A 12148-nucleotide genomic window follows, 5' to 3' on the forward strand; every position below is an offset into this window, starting at 1 on the left:
AAAATTTTCTTATTAATTTGTAGGGATAATCTCATAAATGATTTATGAGGTTTATCCTCAATCTCATTTTGATATTTTACTTTGTTTCAGTTTCAAGCATTTTTATTAGCTTCGTATTGAATATTTGACAGAATATGTAAAAGTTAGAAACCAAAATTAGAAATATTTGAAGTTTAGAAACTAAAATAATATAAAAAATAAAAACTAACTTCTACAGATAATCTCAAAAGTTTAACTGTTTCTAATTTTTGTTATTAATTTACACATATTCTATCAAATTTTAAATTCTAATTAACGAAATGATTAAAATTGAAATAAAATAAAAGCTCATAAGTAATTGTGGAACGTTTAAAAAATCATAAATTAAAGTGAGATTCATGAAAAATCTCAAGAAACATTTGTGAAATTAATCCTAATTTGTACTTTTTTTTCCCGGCTTCTGCCGTTGAACTCAAGTTACAACTTTATTCAAATTCATGTTCTTTTGTAAAATTTAAGTTTGAACTTGAGTTTTAACTTGAGTTTGGAGTTAAAATTTGAGTTTAAATTCTCTCTTCAACTCAAGTTCCTAAACTCATACTTAATTAGGACAAGATCATCACACAACTCAAGTTCCTAAAATAACTAAGTATATGATTCTCCAAATATAAATATGAATATGTGAGGTATATTTTAATAAAAAAAAAATTGCCCATATTAACTCTGTTAGGTTATTTGGAATTCAAATGGATATGATAAAGTATACCGATCGGAAGATAATTATGAATATATATGTGAATAACAGGAATAAGCAAGGACATGACCAAATCACCTTAAATTATTTATGATCATTATTCTCCAATGGCAAAGAAGAAGAGCTGGTTTGACAATTAATGAGTACCCTGCACTTATGCCTTACATGAAAGTAAAAGTAGGAGTCCAACTTGACTGCCATATAGATATAAATTAGATATTGCAGAACTTCACTGCAACTCAATATATATATATATATATATATATTTTTGGTGTCATCTCCTGAAATCTAAAAGGATATTGGAACTGAAAGTTATAATTTGTAGTATTTTTAATGAATTATAATTTTGGGGAACAAGTTTAGAGGGTATAAAACAGCGTTTTAAGGGAAATGACTGGATGATAAAGTTTAGCTGACAAAAAAAACACGACATCATTAAAAAAAAGAAATCAGGCGACGACTTTAAATTTCAAGAGAAAGATGACAATACCGGTCTAAAAATTATATGGATTGTCTCCCTTCAACTAAGCTCTTATTAATTATTTTGTATTGTTTGGCTTAGGTGCAAGTTGGCTTATAATATGGATTAAAATACTTGGTATCTCATTTTTTAGAATGAGAACAAATGAAAACACGTTGACAAGTATGATATGATATAGTGTTTAATATAATATTATCCAAAATATGGAAATTTCCGTGAAAATATCAGTTAAAATGTCCAATTTTTCATCACGTAGGCATGTACTCCAACTCTTTTTCCTTTCAAGAGTCCTTTTCTCCAATCGCGTTTTCGCTTGAGAGTTTTTCATATTGGAATGATGATTAAAACTTTACCACTCGAAAATGGCTTCTCATTCATTAGTATTAAGCAACAAGGAACTTTTGAGGCTTCAACTCATTCAAAACTAAACTTTCGCGTTAAATGATGATCCGATGCCAAGCTCCTCAACTTTTTGACTTGCATGGTCGCGATGGTCTAAATGAACAGTCGATGAGCTTACCAAAACATCATGTTGGATCTTGAGTTATCGACAAAAGAATAAGAATCAAGTTGGAATAGGTGAAAAAATTGTCTTCCCCATAAGATTAGGTACAAGGTTTTAGACTTATATCATACTAAGGTTAAGGTACTTTCATATTAAGTTCCAACAATTAGTAGAAGAAGAAAGCCACAAGTTCTTGAATTTCTCATTGATGCTGGAACCGAATCACATTCACTCCCGAGAAACTTTCTGACTTTCTGCTTTGCAACTATTTGTTTTATTTCAGTAACTTCTATATACAAAGAGGAGATGAGAAGTCACTAGGCTCCTGTTGGTTGAAGGTTGTTTTATTTATTTGTGGCTGGACCTAAACCAGGCTGCCTACGTACCCAATGAAGGGATCAAGCCACTCGTAGTTCCTTTACATTCTTACCAAAACCATGTTTCAACATTAGTAGATCTTGGAAACAATAAATATTTTTTAAGTACTACAAACTTAGGAATACAGTGATTAATTTACCAACTCTGCCACAGGATCAAATTTGTGCTTGCACAAATTAGGCCAACTCGCTGTGCTCTTCATGCAAATCTTGATCTTGTAATCGGTACTTCAACCATACTACAAAAAAAAAGGAATAAAAGTTTATGATTGTGAACAAAAGAAAACTAATATAGAAATATAAAAAACTGATACTTATATTTGTAAATATTGGATCCTACATATTTGTCTCTGACACCCTGACAAATATCATCAAGCAGAATCCGCATTTTGTTTTAGCCATGCTACATAAGTATGAAACTTAATCACTTCAAAGAACTTAAATCACTTTTGGAAACTCTTTTAGGCAAAAAAGAAGAGTAAACGTTTTGAGTACTTTGTAATGTTGAGGTTGCATAAGTTCATCATCCAAAACTTTTAGAGAGTATGTTTGCGAAGCTATTGAACCGTGTTCCATTCCGTAGCTCGCTTCTCCAACAAAAAACTGAAAAAGAAAAAAATCAAACTAAAGAACTCTTCCAAAAAGAATTAGATGGCAATAAAATGGTGAATAAAATCGGCATTTTCTAACCAATGTATTAAACTTACATGATTGACTTGCTTACCTTGAAAACTAGACCACTATGAATCATTTGCATAATCCAATGCATGGAAACTCATGATCTTGAATCAATCCCAACATATTATTTCAGGTGTTCTGTTCACATCTGATTACGGAAAACGTGGATAGAAGAATAAAAAGAACTATTCTAATTAAGGATTTAAAAGGATTAGCATATAGAAAAAGAGATGAAGGATTTTACCATTCCATTACATTGTGAGGAGAAACCAGAGAGCAGTTTACTTCTCCAATCTAAATCTGTAAAAACACAATGAGATTCATCAAAATTTTAAGCTCATAGAAAAAAGATGATGAAGAAACAAACAGAATTGGCGTTTCATTATCAATAATAGAGCACAAAAGTCATCTTGCTTCAGTCCACAAAGGAATAGCTATGTATGAAAAGAATCATCTTGCTTCAGTCCATCCACAAAAGTCAGATTTCCATATATCATATCAGAAAAAGACCCACTCACAGCTTGAACAGAGAAGAAGTAGCTTGAGTAAGAAAATTAGCAAAGAAAGTGGGTGGGCTCAAAGCTTACATTCGGTACCCGCTACCAATCTTCAAGTGTTGAAGTGAAGTAAGATATTGAATGATATCAATACATGGATTGAAAAGACCTTAGAAAACTAATAACAATATCAGTCTCAAAAAATTAACATAATGGAAAACTAATGAAGAATTTTACTATTTCATAAGAAAAAACGATGAGAGTGTGGAAGGGGGAGAGAGAGCATAATAGATACCATTGTTATGATGCGTTTCTAGAGGGCATTTTATTCCCCATACAACTCTCATCAAAGTAAAGAATTAGCTCCGCAACTCTCAGAGAGCACTTCCCTGCGTATTCAAAAACAAAATATAACTCTCTCTAAGAGAAAGTTGACACAGAAGCAAAGAAAATTAGAATTTTATGCGACTTTAATTCGAGAATTTTATGTAGCTCATTTAGTTCGTTGATTCGAATTTTTAATTCAAGTTGAGATATGATTTTATGTGAGAATTTTTTACTGTAGTAAAAAAATTAAACATGACTGTTTCTAAGAGTATTTACTGTAACAAAACTTGAATTTTAAACTCAAATTCTAAACTCGAACATCAATTTTGTTAGAAATTGCTAGGATCCTAACAGTTTTCTTTTTATAAATACTATTACTTACTTACTAAAGCTTGAAAATTATTCAGAATAATGGCAAGCAAACCATGGAATATGAGGGAAAATGTGAACAGTGAAATAACAAAAATCTTAAAGGTGAAGAAATCACAAGAATCTTAAAGAGGAAAATTAGAAGGGATAATCATGTGTATTTACCTATCCATATATTCATTCTTGAGTCGTTCCAGTAGTAGTATATATTATTGCATGCATAGCCCAAAATTTTTGAATAAGATGCTGCTGCTGCGTGCTTTTATCTTGTCTAAACTTGTCGTATGCTCATCCCTTGATGGATTCTATAAAAATATCAAGATAAGTTCGAATGGAAACACTTTAGAAAATGAAGATGAAAATACCCACCCAGCACTGAAGATGAGGATACAAACAGAGATCGACAGTTATATTGAGTTTGGGCTTTCTACCTCAAGCTCAGGTCTGGGATATGAGCAATCTTGGGCCAATCCTCGCCTATTTGCCTTTGGCATCTCTTCAATAACATGGGACAATCCCAAATCCATAGAGTTTTTAAACAAGTGAGGCTTCGTATTCCTTCAGGCAATGCTCTCAATTTGGGGCAATTAAGTAAATGAAGTGATTCAAGTGAATTTAGGTTGCCAATCCACTCCGGAATAGTTTCCAGACTCTCCCAATCAGAAATCAAAAGGCGTCGGAGACTGGTAAGGTGTTGAAGACCCCCAGGAAGAGACGCCAATTTATGAGAGCCAATAAGACGCAGATAGCGGAGTCTTCCGTTATTCTTCAAAGGTATCATCACTTCTAACTCCTCGCAATTTCTAATCTCCAAGTCTTCAAGTGAGGTGAGATGTTGAATACCCGGGCTCAGATCCTTTAATTTGGAGCATTCCTGAATCTCCAGCTTTTTGAGACAAGTAAGGCTCTTGAACCACTCCGGAAGACATTGTAGATCCTCCCCAATTTCAGAAATAGTCAAAGATGTCAGTTTAGAGAGAGAAGAGAAAGAAGATGACGGTGTTGTGGGGATTTCAGTTCCAGTAGTACTAGTACTGCATTTTCTACTCTCTAATACTAATACTGTCTGTTCCAATGGCTTCAACCTTGTATTTATTAGGTCTAGTCTTCCTTCCAAATGTGGGTAAAGCGGCATGCAACTCAGCTGAGGACAATTCCTTATTTCTAATGTAGAAAGACAAGGGGGAAAACAAGGCAACAATTCCCCACTTACTACCTCTCTCCACCATCCCTTTAGATTTGGCAAATCCCTCAACCGAAGTTCTCGTAGGGATGGCAGTACTATTGTTGATGAAAGCAACAAGTCTTCCTCCTCACCATTTATGTACTCCAGACACGGCAAGAAATTAAGTTCTAATTTCTCAAGGCGGGGGAATTGATTCAACGGCACTAAATGTTGGCATTTCTCACACGACTGTAATGTCAAATTCACCATATTTGTAAGTGAAGAAAGCCAACTTGAAATCTTGACACCCCCGTAATTCCATAGAGCCAATTCTTGGAGATTTAGATGTGGCTGGAGGGCATCTAGTGACTTCTCATAACCAACAGGAGCCTCTGTTCCTTCATCATCAGAAATCCATTTCAATGCCAAGTATCGAAGATATTGTTTTTCCTTTAAATTTGCAGACTCATAGTCTCTTGCCGTGTCATTCTCATGACCCAGATTCAAAATTTCCAATTCCCCTTTCAAGTTGTTCAAGCACACTAATTCTTTTAGCTCACCTCCATTTATCATGACAACATCATTGCTCTCACTTAGTATGTACGTTGATAGTGTCTGAAGATTTGTCAGCTGACTCAATCCGCGTGGCATATGAGTCAACCCACTGCACCTATCAATTTCAAGATGTCTGAGATTGACTAGCTTCTTCATGTCTCTGGGCAATTCTCGTAGGCCAGAGCAACCATTCAGTCGTAGTGTCTGCAGATTCACTAGATTGGTAATCGAATTGGGTAGCATCTCGATATTCCAGTCATATGAAAGATCTAGATATCTCAAATGCTTGAAACTACCTATAGACTTTGGTAGTATTGGAATCCCCAAACTATTCAAACCCAAAGTGCGTGTGAACTTGAAATTTGATCTTACTGCATCAGAAGTTGACTTTCCCCATTTGTTTTTCCAAGACTTTTGATCAAGCAAAAGAACTGTCCGAATCTTACGTGCTTGAACCAATGAAGAAGAAATTTTCTTTGGCCTCCGGAGTTCAAACTTACAGTAGCGCATTCTGTTCCTGCTACTTCTATGGCGAGGTCATGCATGAGATCGTGCATTTTGCAACTTTTTACAGCATCCCATTGATCTACTTTAACTTCTTGAAAGAATGACCTTCCAAGTAATTCCACAAAATATCCGTAGCCCACATCCTCCAGACATTGGTCATCACTTGGATCTTGAAACTGGAGAAGCCCTTGTGCCATCCAAAGTTTTACTAATGTTTGAACCTCAATTCTGTAATCTTTAGGAAATAATCTACAATAGGCAAAACAACGTTTCAAGTGTGAGGTAAGATTATCGTAACTCAATTTGAGCGTTGATAAAATGTCATCTTCTTTTTCTCGTGATATTCCTGAAAATCCCTTATAAAAGGACAATCACTCTGATTCTGAACTTTTGGAATACAACATGCCTCCTATAGCTCTTATCGCGAGAGGAACTCCTCCACACCTTTCCGCAATCTGCCTCCCAATATCCACAATCTTGGGGTCTCTCTCCTCTTCTTTTTCTTTAAAAGCCATCTTTTCAAACAGAGACCAAGATTTTTCTTTATCTAAGATCCCTAATTGGTATGGCTGGACCGATCTTGTAATCTCGGCCACCTTTTTACTCTGAGTTGTTACTACAATTCTACTCCCACGTGATCCACTTAATAACAAGACTTTAAGCCTTAACCATTCTTCACGTTTTTCCTCCCACACATCATCTAGCACAAGGAGATACCTCTTTCCATTAAGTACGTTCTGAAGCTCCTTTTGTAATTGATCCATTGAATCAATAGCTCCCAAGTTGTTATTATTAGTTGCAGACTTGATAATTTGTTGAAGAATTAACTTCAAGTCAAAATCATCAGAAACACACACCCACATCTTTAGCTCAAAATGTTGTTGGACCGTCTCCTCATTGAAAGCAGTTTGAGCAAGTGTGGTTTTTCCAAGCCCTCCCATGCCCACGATGGGAATGACGGAGACATTCTCTTCCAATTCACCTTGTTCCAATAAAAGCTTAACAATTTCCTCTCTTTCCTCATCCCTACCAATAACCTCTTCTTGACGGAGAAATGAATGAGTTTCTCTCCCTCTCCTAGCAGAGACCGCCTGATTATCTTCACGACGAACTTCTAAATGAAGGAAGTATCTGTCACTGGAAATAGTAACTAGTTTCTTCCTTATTTCCCTAATCCTAAAACCCATCTTGAGCCGAAAAGCAAGTTGGTTTGAGGAAGAAAAGAAAGTGCGTACCTGTAATTCATGTATTTTAATGACTAAAGATCTGATGATATACCATATAGCATGAACCTATATCATGAGCGTGTATCTATCTAAAATTAATGAATGATGTACTCCTATGTATATATTATTATTCTGTAAAGTTTTATGAGTAATAGGTTTATATCCAAGTTTACAAATTTTAACCTTTGGTATGTTGAATGAATCTTCAAAAGATAATGTATATGCGAGTGATAAGTAGTTTGCCTTATGTTAGGTTTTTTTTTTTTTTTTTTTTTTTTAGTTGGCAGTTTTATGGCAACAGATTGTAAATTCAAAAAAAATAGAAAAGCTTTAGAGCTTGAAATAGCATCCAGTTTCTCTCCCTCTCCTAGCAGAGACCGCCTGATTATCTTCATGACGAACTTCTAAATGAAAAACTTTGGAGCTTGAAATAGCATCTAGTTTCCTACTTATTTCCCTAATCTTACAACCCATCTTGTGCCGAAAAGCAAGTTGGTTTGAGGCAGAGAAGAAAGTGCATACATGCTTGACCGTTTCACTTCCTGCAGGCATCACTCTTTGTCGCAAAGCTTCGGTGTTGAACTCGTCCATCAAGTTGTCGGCATCATCAACCACACCCCCAAGCCTACGGAGCCAGTTTCTGACTTGGTGGCTGTTGATCTGCTTCTCCTCAGCATCAAGAAGCACAGATTTGATGGTTGAAATGGTTTCATTAAGCTGATCAAGATCGTCGTTGACCCCCCAAAACAATGCAATCTCTTTCACATCAGCAGATCCTAAGCCCTCGAGGATTTTACCAGCAATGGGAGACAGAATTAGTTCTGCCATGATGACTTGATTAAATTAAAACTGAGATTGAAATGAAAACAATATGAATTCAAATGGGTGTTTTAGTTTGCAGGTAACAAGGGCAATAAAGACTGATAATTGTGAGTCACACGTATGTTCTCTATTATTGAAGAGCTAGCTTTCGTCATCATCAATATTTGCAGGTCACAAGGACAATAAAGACTGGTAATTGTGAGTCACACGTTTGTCATCTATTATCTCATCTTTTTCTTTTAATAGGACTAGTCAAAACAGCAAAGTGCCCGCATGACTTATTTAAAATAACCGTTATAGAAATCGTCAGGAAAGAAATAGGAAAAAAAAAAAAGGAAAACATAAAAAATAGTAATAATGGATATAGTCAGGTAGGATATGTTAGCTTCTCTCTGTTCATTTATATATATATATAAAAAAAGCCTTATATTAACATCCTTCATTCTACTTTTCACAATTTTTTCAATAAAATTTTTTATTACTTAATTACCCAACAATTAGATTACTTTTAAGTAGAAAAGATGTTTGAGATTGACTAGCTTCTTCAAGTCTTTGGGCAATTCTCGTAGGCGAGAGCAGCCATTCAGTCGTAGTGTCTGCAGATTCACTAGATTGACAATCGAATTGGGTAGCATCTTGAAATTGTTATCTGAAAGATCTAGATATCTCAAATGCTTGAAACTTCCTATAGACTTTGGTAGTATTGTAATCCCCGAACAATTCAAATCCAAAGTGCATGTGAACTTGACATTTGATCTTAGTGCATTAGAAGTTGACTTTCCCCATTTGTTATACCCTTGATCAAGCAAAAGAACTGTTCGAATCTTACGTGTTTGAACCAATGAAGAAGAAATTTTCTTTGGCGAGTTAATATTGAAATCAAAGGAAACATGACGAGTATCCTTGCCAATATTGCCTCCGGAGTTCAAACTTACAATAGCGCATTCTGTTCCTGCTACTTCTATGGCGAGATCATGCATGAGATCGTGCATTTTGCAACTTTCTACAGCGCCCCATCGATCTACTTTAACTTCTTGAAAGAATGACCTTCCAAGTAATTCCACAAAATATCCGGAGCCCACATCCTCCAGACATTGGTCATCACTTGGATCTTGTAACTCGAGAAGCCCTTGTGCCATTCAAAGTTTTACTAACTTTTGAACTTTAATTCTGTAATCTTTAGGAAATAATCTACAATAGGCAAAACAACGTGTAACACCCTGAAGAATTAATTGAGATTAATTAAGGTAATTAAGATTATTAGTGTCCCTAATCTGGATTATTAATTGAGTTTAATTAATAAATGTTTCTGACACGTGTGAGTTTAAATAGTTCCAAGGTATTTAAATTATTCTCAGTAATTTATTTTAATCCAGAAGTGTGTATGGGCGCATTTCTGGACTGTTCTTTTAAAATATTATACATATGCCATTTTCCTTTCTTTTTTCCTTTTCTTTTCTTTTTCATTTTCCTTTTCTTTTCTTTTTCTTTTCCTTTCCCGTGCGTCTCTCTCCCTCACTCTCTTGTGCTCTCTCTCACTGTCACTCTCTCTCATTTCTGTCACCGGTCGACCGGTTGACACGGGTTTGACCCTGTTTGGCTTGAAAAGTGTTGTTTTGACCCCTGTTTTCGGGGAGAACCCAAATTAGCTTCATTTGGGGACTTGGGATAAAAGGATTAGCATCTTTAATCCTTGTTTTGATATTAAAAACCCTTGGAATGATAATGTGAAATGTTAAAATGGATTGGGACACTAATTGAAAATCTTGGTACATAAGTGAGATTGGATTGCTTTAGGAATGAGAATTAATCCTAAAGTGTTATCTTGTATCAGTGATCGCTGAGGATTCAGACTGAAGGGGCTTGAGGAAGCGGAAGCCGGAAAAGGCAACGCTAGTCCCATGTTTGATTGTGCGAGGTAGGATTTCTATTCTTTTTCCTTGTGAGCCTGTTTTCAAAAAGGATTTTGGCCTTGAAAATGTTTTAAAGAAAGAGATTGATTTGTGAAAGAAAATGCTTTGAAAACCATGGCTTGTTTAGTCATGGAACCTCATGGCTTGTCCAGTCATGAGGCCCGCGGCTTGAGTAGTTCGTGGGGTCATATTAACGATTTCAAAATGTTAATGAATGATTTCTTAAGCAAAGAGATATTGTGAACTGGTAATAGAGTCTATTGCTGTAAGCCTAGATAGGATGCGGAGAGTGCATCCTCGGGGGCAGAACCTGAAACTCGGTCCGGGTAGGCGAGGCACTTGGTTAGGTAAGTAATTTGTACTAATTACTTGCTGAAGCCTGTAACATGGTTATTTTCCGTTATATTTCCTTTGAGAAAAAGGATGTGAGGTTCCGGCTGTTCTGTCGGGACTGAATGTCTCATTTTATTTATGTATTCAATTATTTATTCATGCGCTCATTTATTTTAAATATTTCAAATTATATCCTACCGGGCCTTTCGCTCACGTTTTATGTTTTAAATGTTAAACCCCTCCCAGGAGACTCGAGGAGTGGTGCAGGGTAGCTGGAGTTGCTACTGTTGGATCAAGTGAGGATTGAGTTTATCCTCTTGAACAAATGTAAGGAATTTGAGAAATTATGTAAAACTATTTAATATTGGATTTACTAGACTGTGGTTGATGTCTGTTGTAATGATTAATTACCTGAGCATGTATGTACGATACTGTATGTCCTGTGGGGTGGAGCCCTGTGTGTCAGAGGCTCCTGGATTATGTAATTTATTTATATTTTAATGTAGTCAAGTGTGGGGCCCGGTTGGAAATCTGCTTTATAAATTCCTAATCGAATTCCACGTCACCCACCCCGTTTGGGGGGCGTGACACAACGTTTCAAGTGTGAGGTAAGATTATCATAACTCAATTTGAATGTTGATAAAATGTCATCTTTTTTTTCTCGTGATATTCCTGAAAATCCCTTATAAAAGGACAACCACTCTGATTCCGAACTTTTGAAAAACAACATGCCTCCTATAGCTCTTATTGCGAGAGGAACTCCTCCACACCTTTCGACAATCTGCCTCCCAATATCCACAATCTTGGGGTCTCTCTCCTCTTCTTTTTCTTTAAAAGCCATCTTTTCAAACAGAGACCAAGATTTTTCTTCATCTAAGATCCCTAATTGGTATGGCTGGGCCGATCCTGTAATCTCAGCCACCTTTTTACTCCGAGTTGTTACTACAATTCTACTCCCACGTGATCCACTTAATAACAAGTCTTTTAGCATCAACCATTTTTCGCGTTTTTCCTCTCACACATCATCTAGCATAAGGAGATACCTCTTTCCATTAAGTACATTCCGAAGCTCCTTTTGCAATTGATCCATTGAAGCATTATCTTTCAAGTTGTCATTATTAGTTGCAGACTTGATAATTTTTTGAAGAATTGACTTCAAGTCAAAATCAATAGAAACACACACCCACATCTTTAGCTCAAAATGTTGTTGGACCGTCTGCTCATTGAAAGCAGTTTAAGCAAGTGTGGTTTTTCCAAGCCCTCCCATACCCACGATGGGAATGACGGAGACATTCTCTTCCAATTCACCTTGTTCCAATAAAAGCTTAACAATTTCCACTCTATCCTTATCCCTACCAATAACCTCTTCTTGACGGACAAACGAATGAGTTTCTCTCCCTCTCCTAGCAGAGACCGCCTGATTATCTTCATGACGAACTTCTAAACAGAAGTTTTTGTCACTGAAAATAGTATCTAGTTTCTTGTTGATTTCCCTAATCCTACAACCCATCTTGTGCCGAAAGGCAAGTTGGTTTGAGGCAGAGAAGAAAGTGCATACCTGCTTGACCATTTCACTTCCTACAGGCATCACTCGTCGTCGCAAAGCTTCGGTGTTGAACTCGTCCATCAAGTAAATGCTATTCTGTTTGAAGGATATTCC

The 12148-nt window shown here is 36.0% G+C and overlaps 2 protein-coding genes and 1 pseudogene across 7 annotated transcripts; all 3 read right to left on the reverse strand.

Moving 5' to 3' along the window:
- Positions 1 to 1898: 1898 nt before the first annotated feature.
- Positions 1899 to 6278, reverse strand: LOC21388194 (disease resistance protein RGA2). 6 transcript variants are annotated; one of them, XM_024175803.1, is made up of 9 exons: positions 4399 to 6278; positions 4133 to 4272; positions 3567 to 3691; positions 3362 to 3449; positions 3019 to 3074; positions 2821 to 2922; positions 2592 to 2699; positions 2437 to 2499; positions 1899 to 2335 (listed from the first exon to the last, which is right to left on the reverse strand). In XM_024175803.1, exons 1-2 carry the CDS (start codon positions 6195 to 6197, stop codon positions 4239 to 4241), a joined length of 1833 nt encoding a protein of 610 aa, XP_024031571.1. In that variant the 5' UTR covers positions 6198 to 6278; the 3' UTR covers positions 1899 to 2335; positions 2437 to 2499; positions 2592 to 2699; positions 2821 to 2922; positions 3019 to 3074; positions 3362 to 3449; positions 3567 to 3691; positions 4133 to 4238. The 6 variants fall into 6 exon arrangements, with proteins under 6 accessions (XP_024031571.1, XP_024031572.1, XP_024031573.1 ...); XM_024175804.1 differs by lacking the exon at positions 2437 to 2499 and having other exon boundaries at positions 3567 to 3660; XM_024175805.1 differs by lacking the exon at positions 2437 to 2499 and having other exon boundaries at positions 3362 to 3440.
- Positions 6279 to 6491: 213 nt separating this feature from the next.
- On the reverse strand, positions 6492 to 7691 carry LOC112094569 (putative disease resistance protein RGA3). The gene has a single exon (XM_024175808.1). It carries the CDS (start codon positions 7379 to 7381, stop codon positions 6566 to 6568), a length of 816 nt encoding a protein of 271 aa, XP_024031576.1. The 5' UTR covers positions 7382 to 7691; the 3' UTR covers positions 6492 to 6565.
- A 1048-nt stretch (positions 7692 to 8739) lies between these two features.
- LOC21388195 lies at positions 8740 to 11539 on the reverse strand (annotated as a pseudogene).
- Positions 11540 to 12148: the final 609 nt, after the last annotated feature.

This window comes from Morus notabilis, unplaced genomic scaffold (assembly GCF_000414095.1).
Source record: "Morus notabilis unplaced genomic scaffold, ASM41409v2 Scaffold344, whole genome shotgun sequence".
Lineage (NCBI taxonomy): Eukaryota > Viridiplantae > Streptophyta > Magnoliopsida > Rosales > Moraceae > Morus > Morus notabilis.

What these genes read in the sequence shown, in the direction of transcription:
- LOC21388194 (XM_024175804.1), bottom strand. Translation starts at nt 6,197, where the DNA reads ATGCGCTACTGTAAGTTTGAACTCCGGAGGCCAAAGAAAATTTCTTCT. An exon ending in ATCCCAGACCTGAGCTTGAG is followed by an intron (nt 4,273 to 4,398) that starts GTAGAAAGCCCA and finishes ATATTTTTATAG; the next exon opens with AATCCATCAAGGGATGAGCA.
- LOC112094569 (XM_024175808.1), bottom strand. Translation starts at nt 7,381, where the DNA reads ATGGGTTTTAGGATTAGGGAAATAAGGAAGAAACTAGTTACTATTTCC.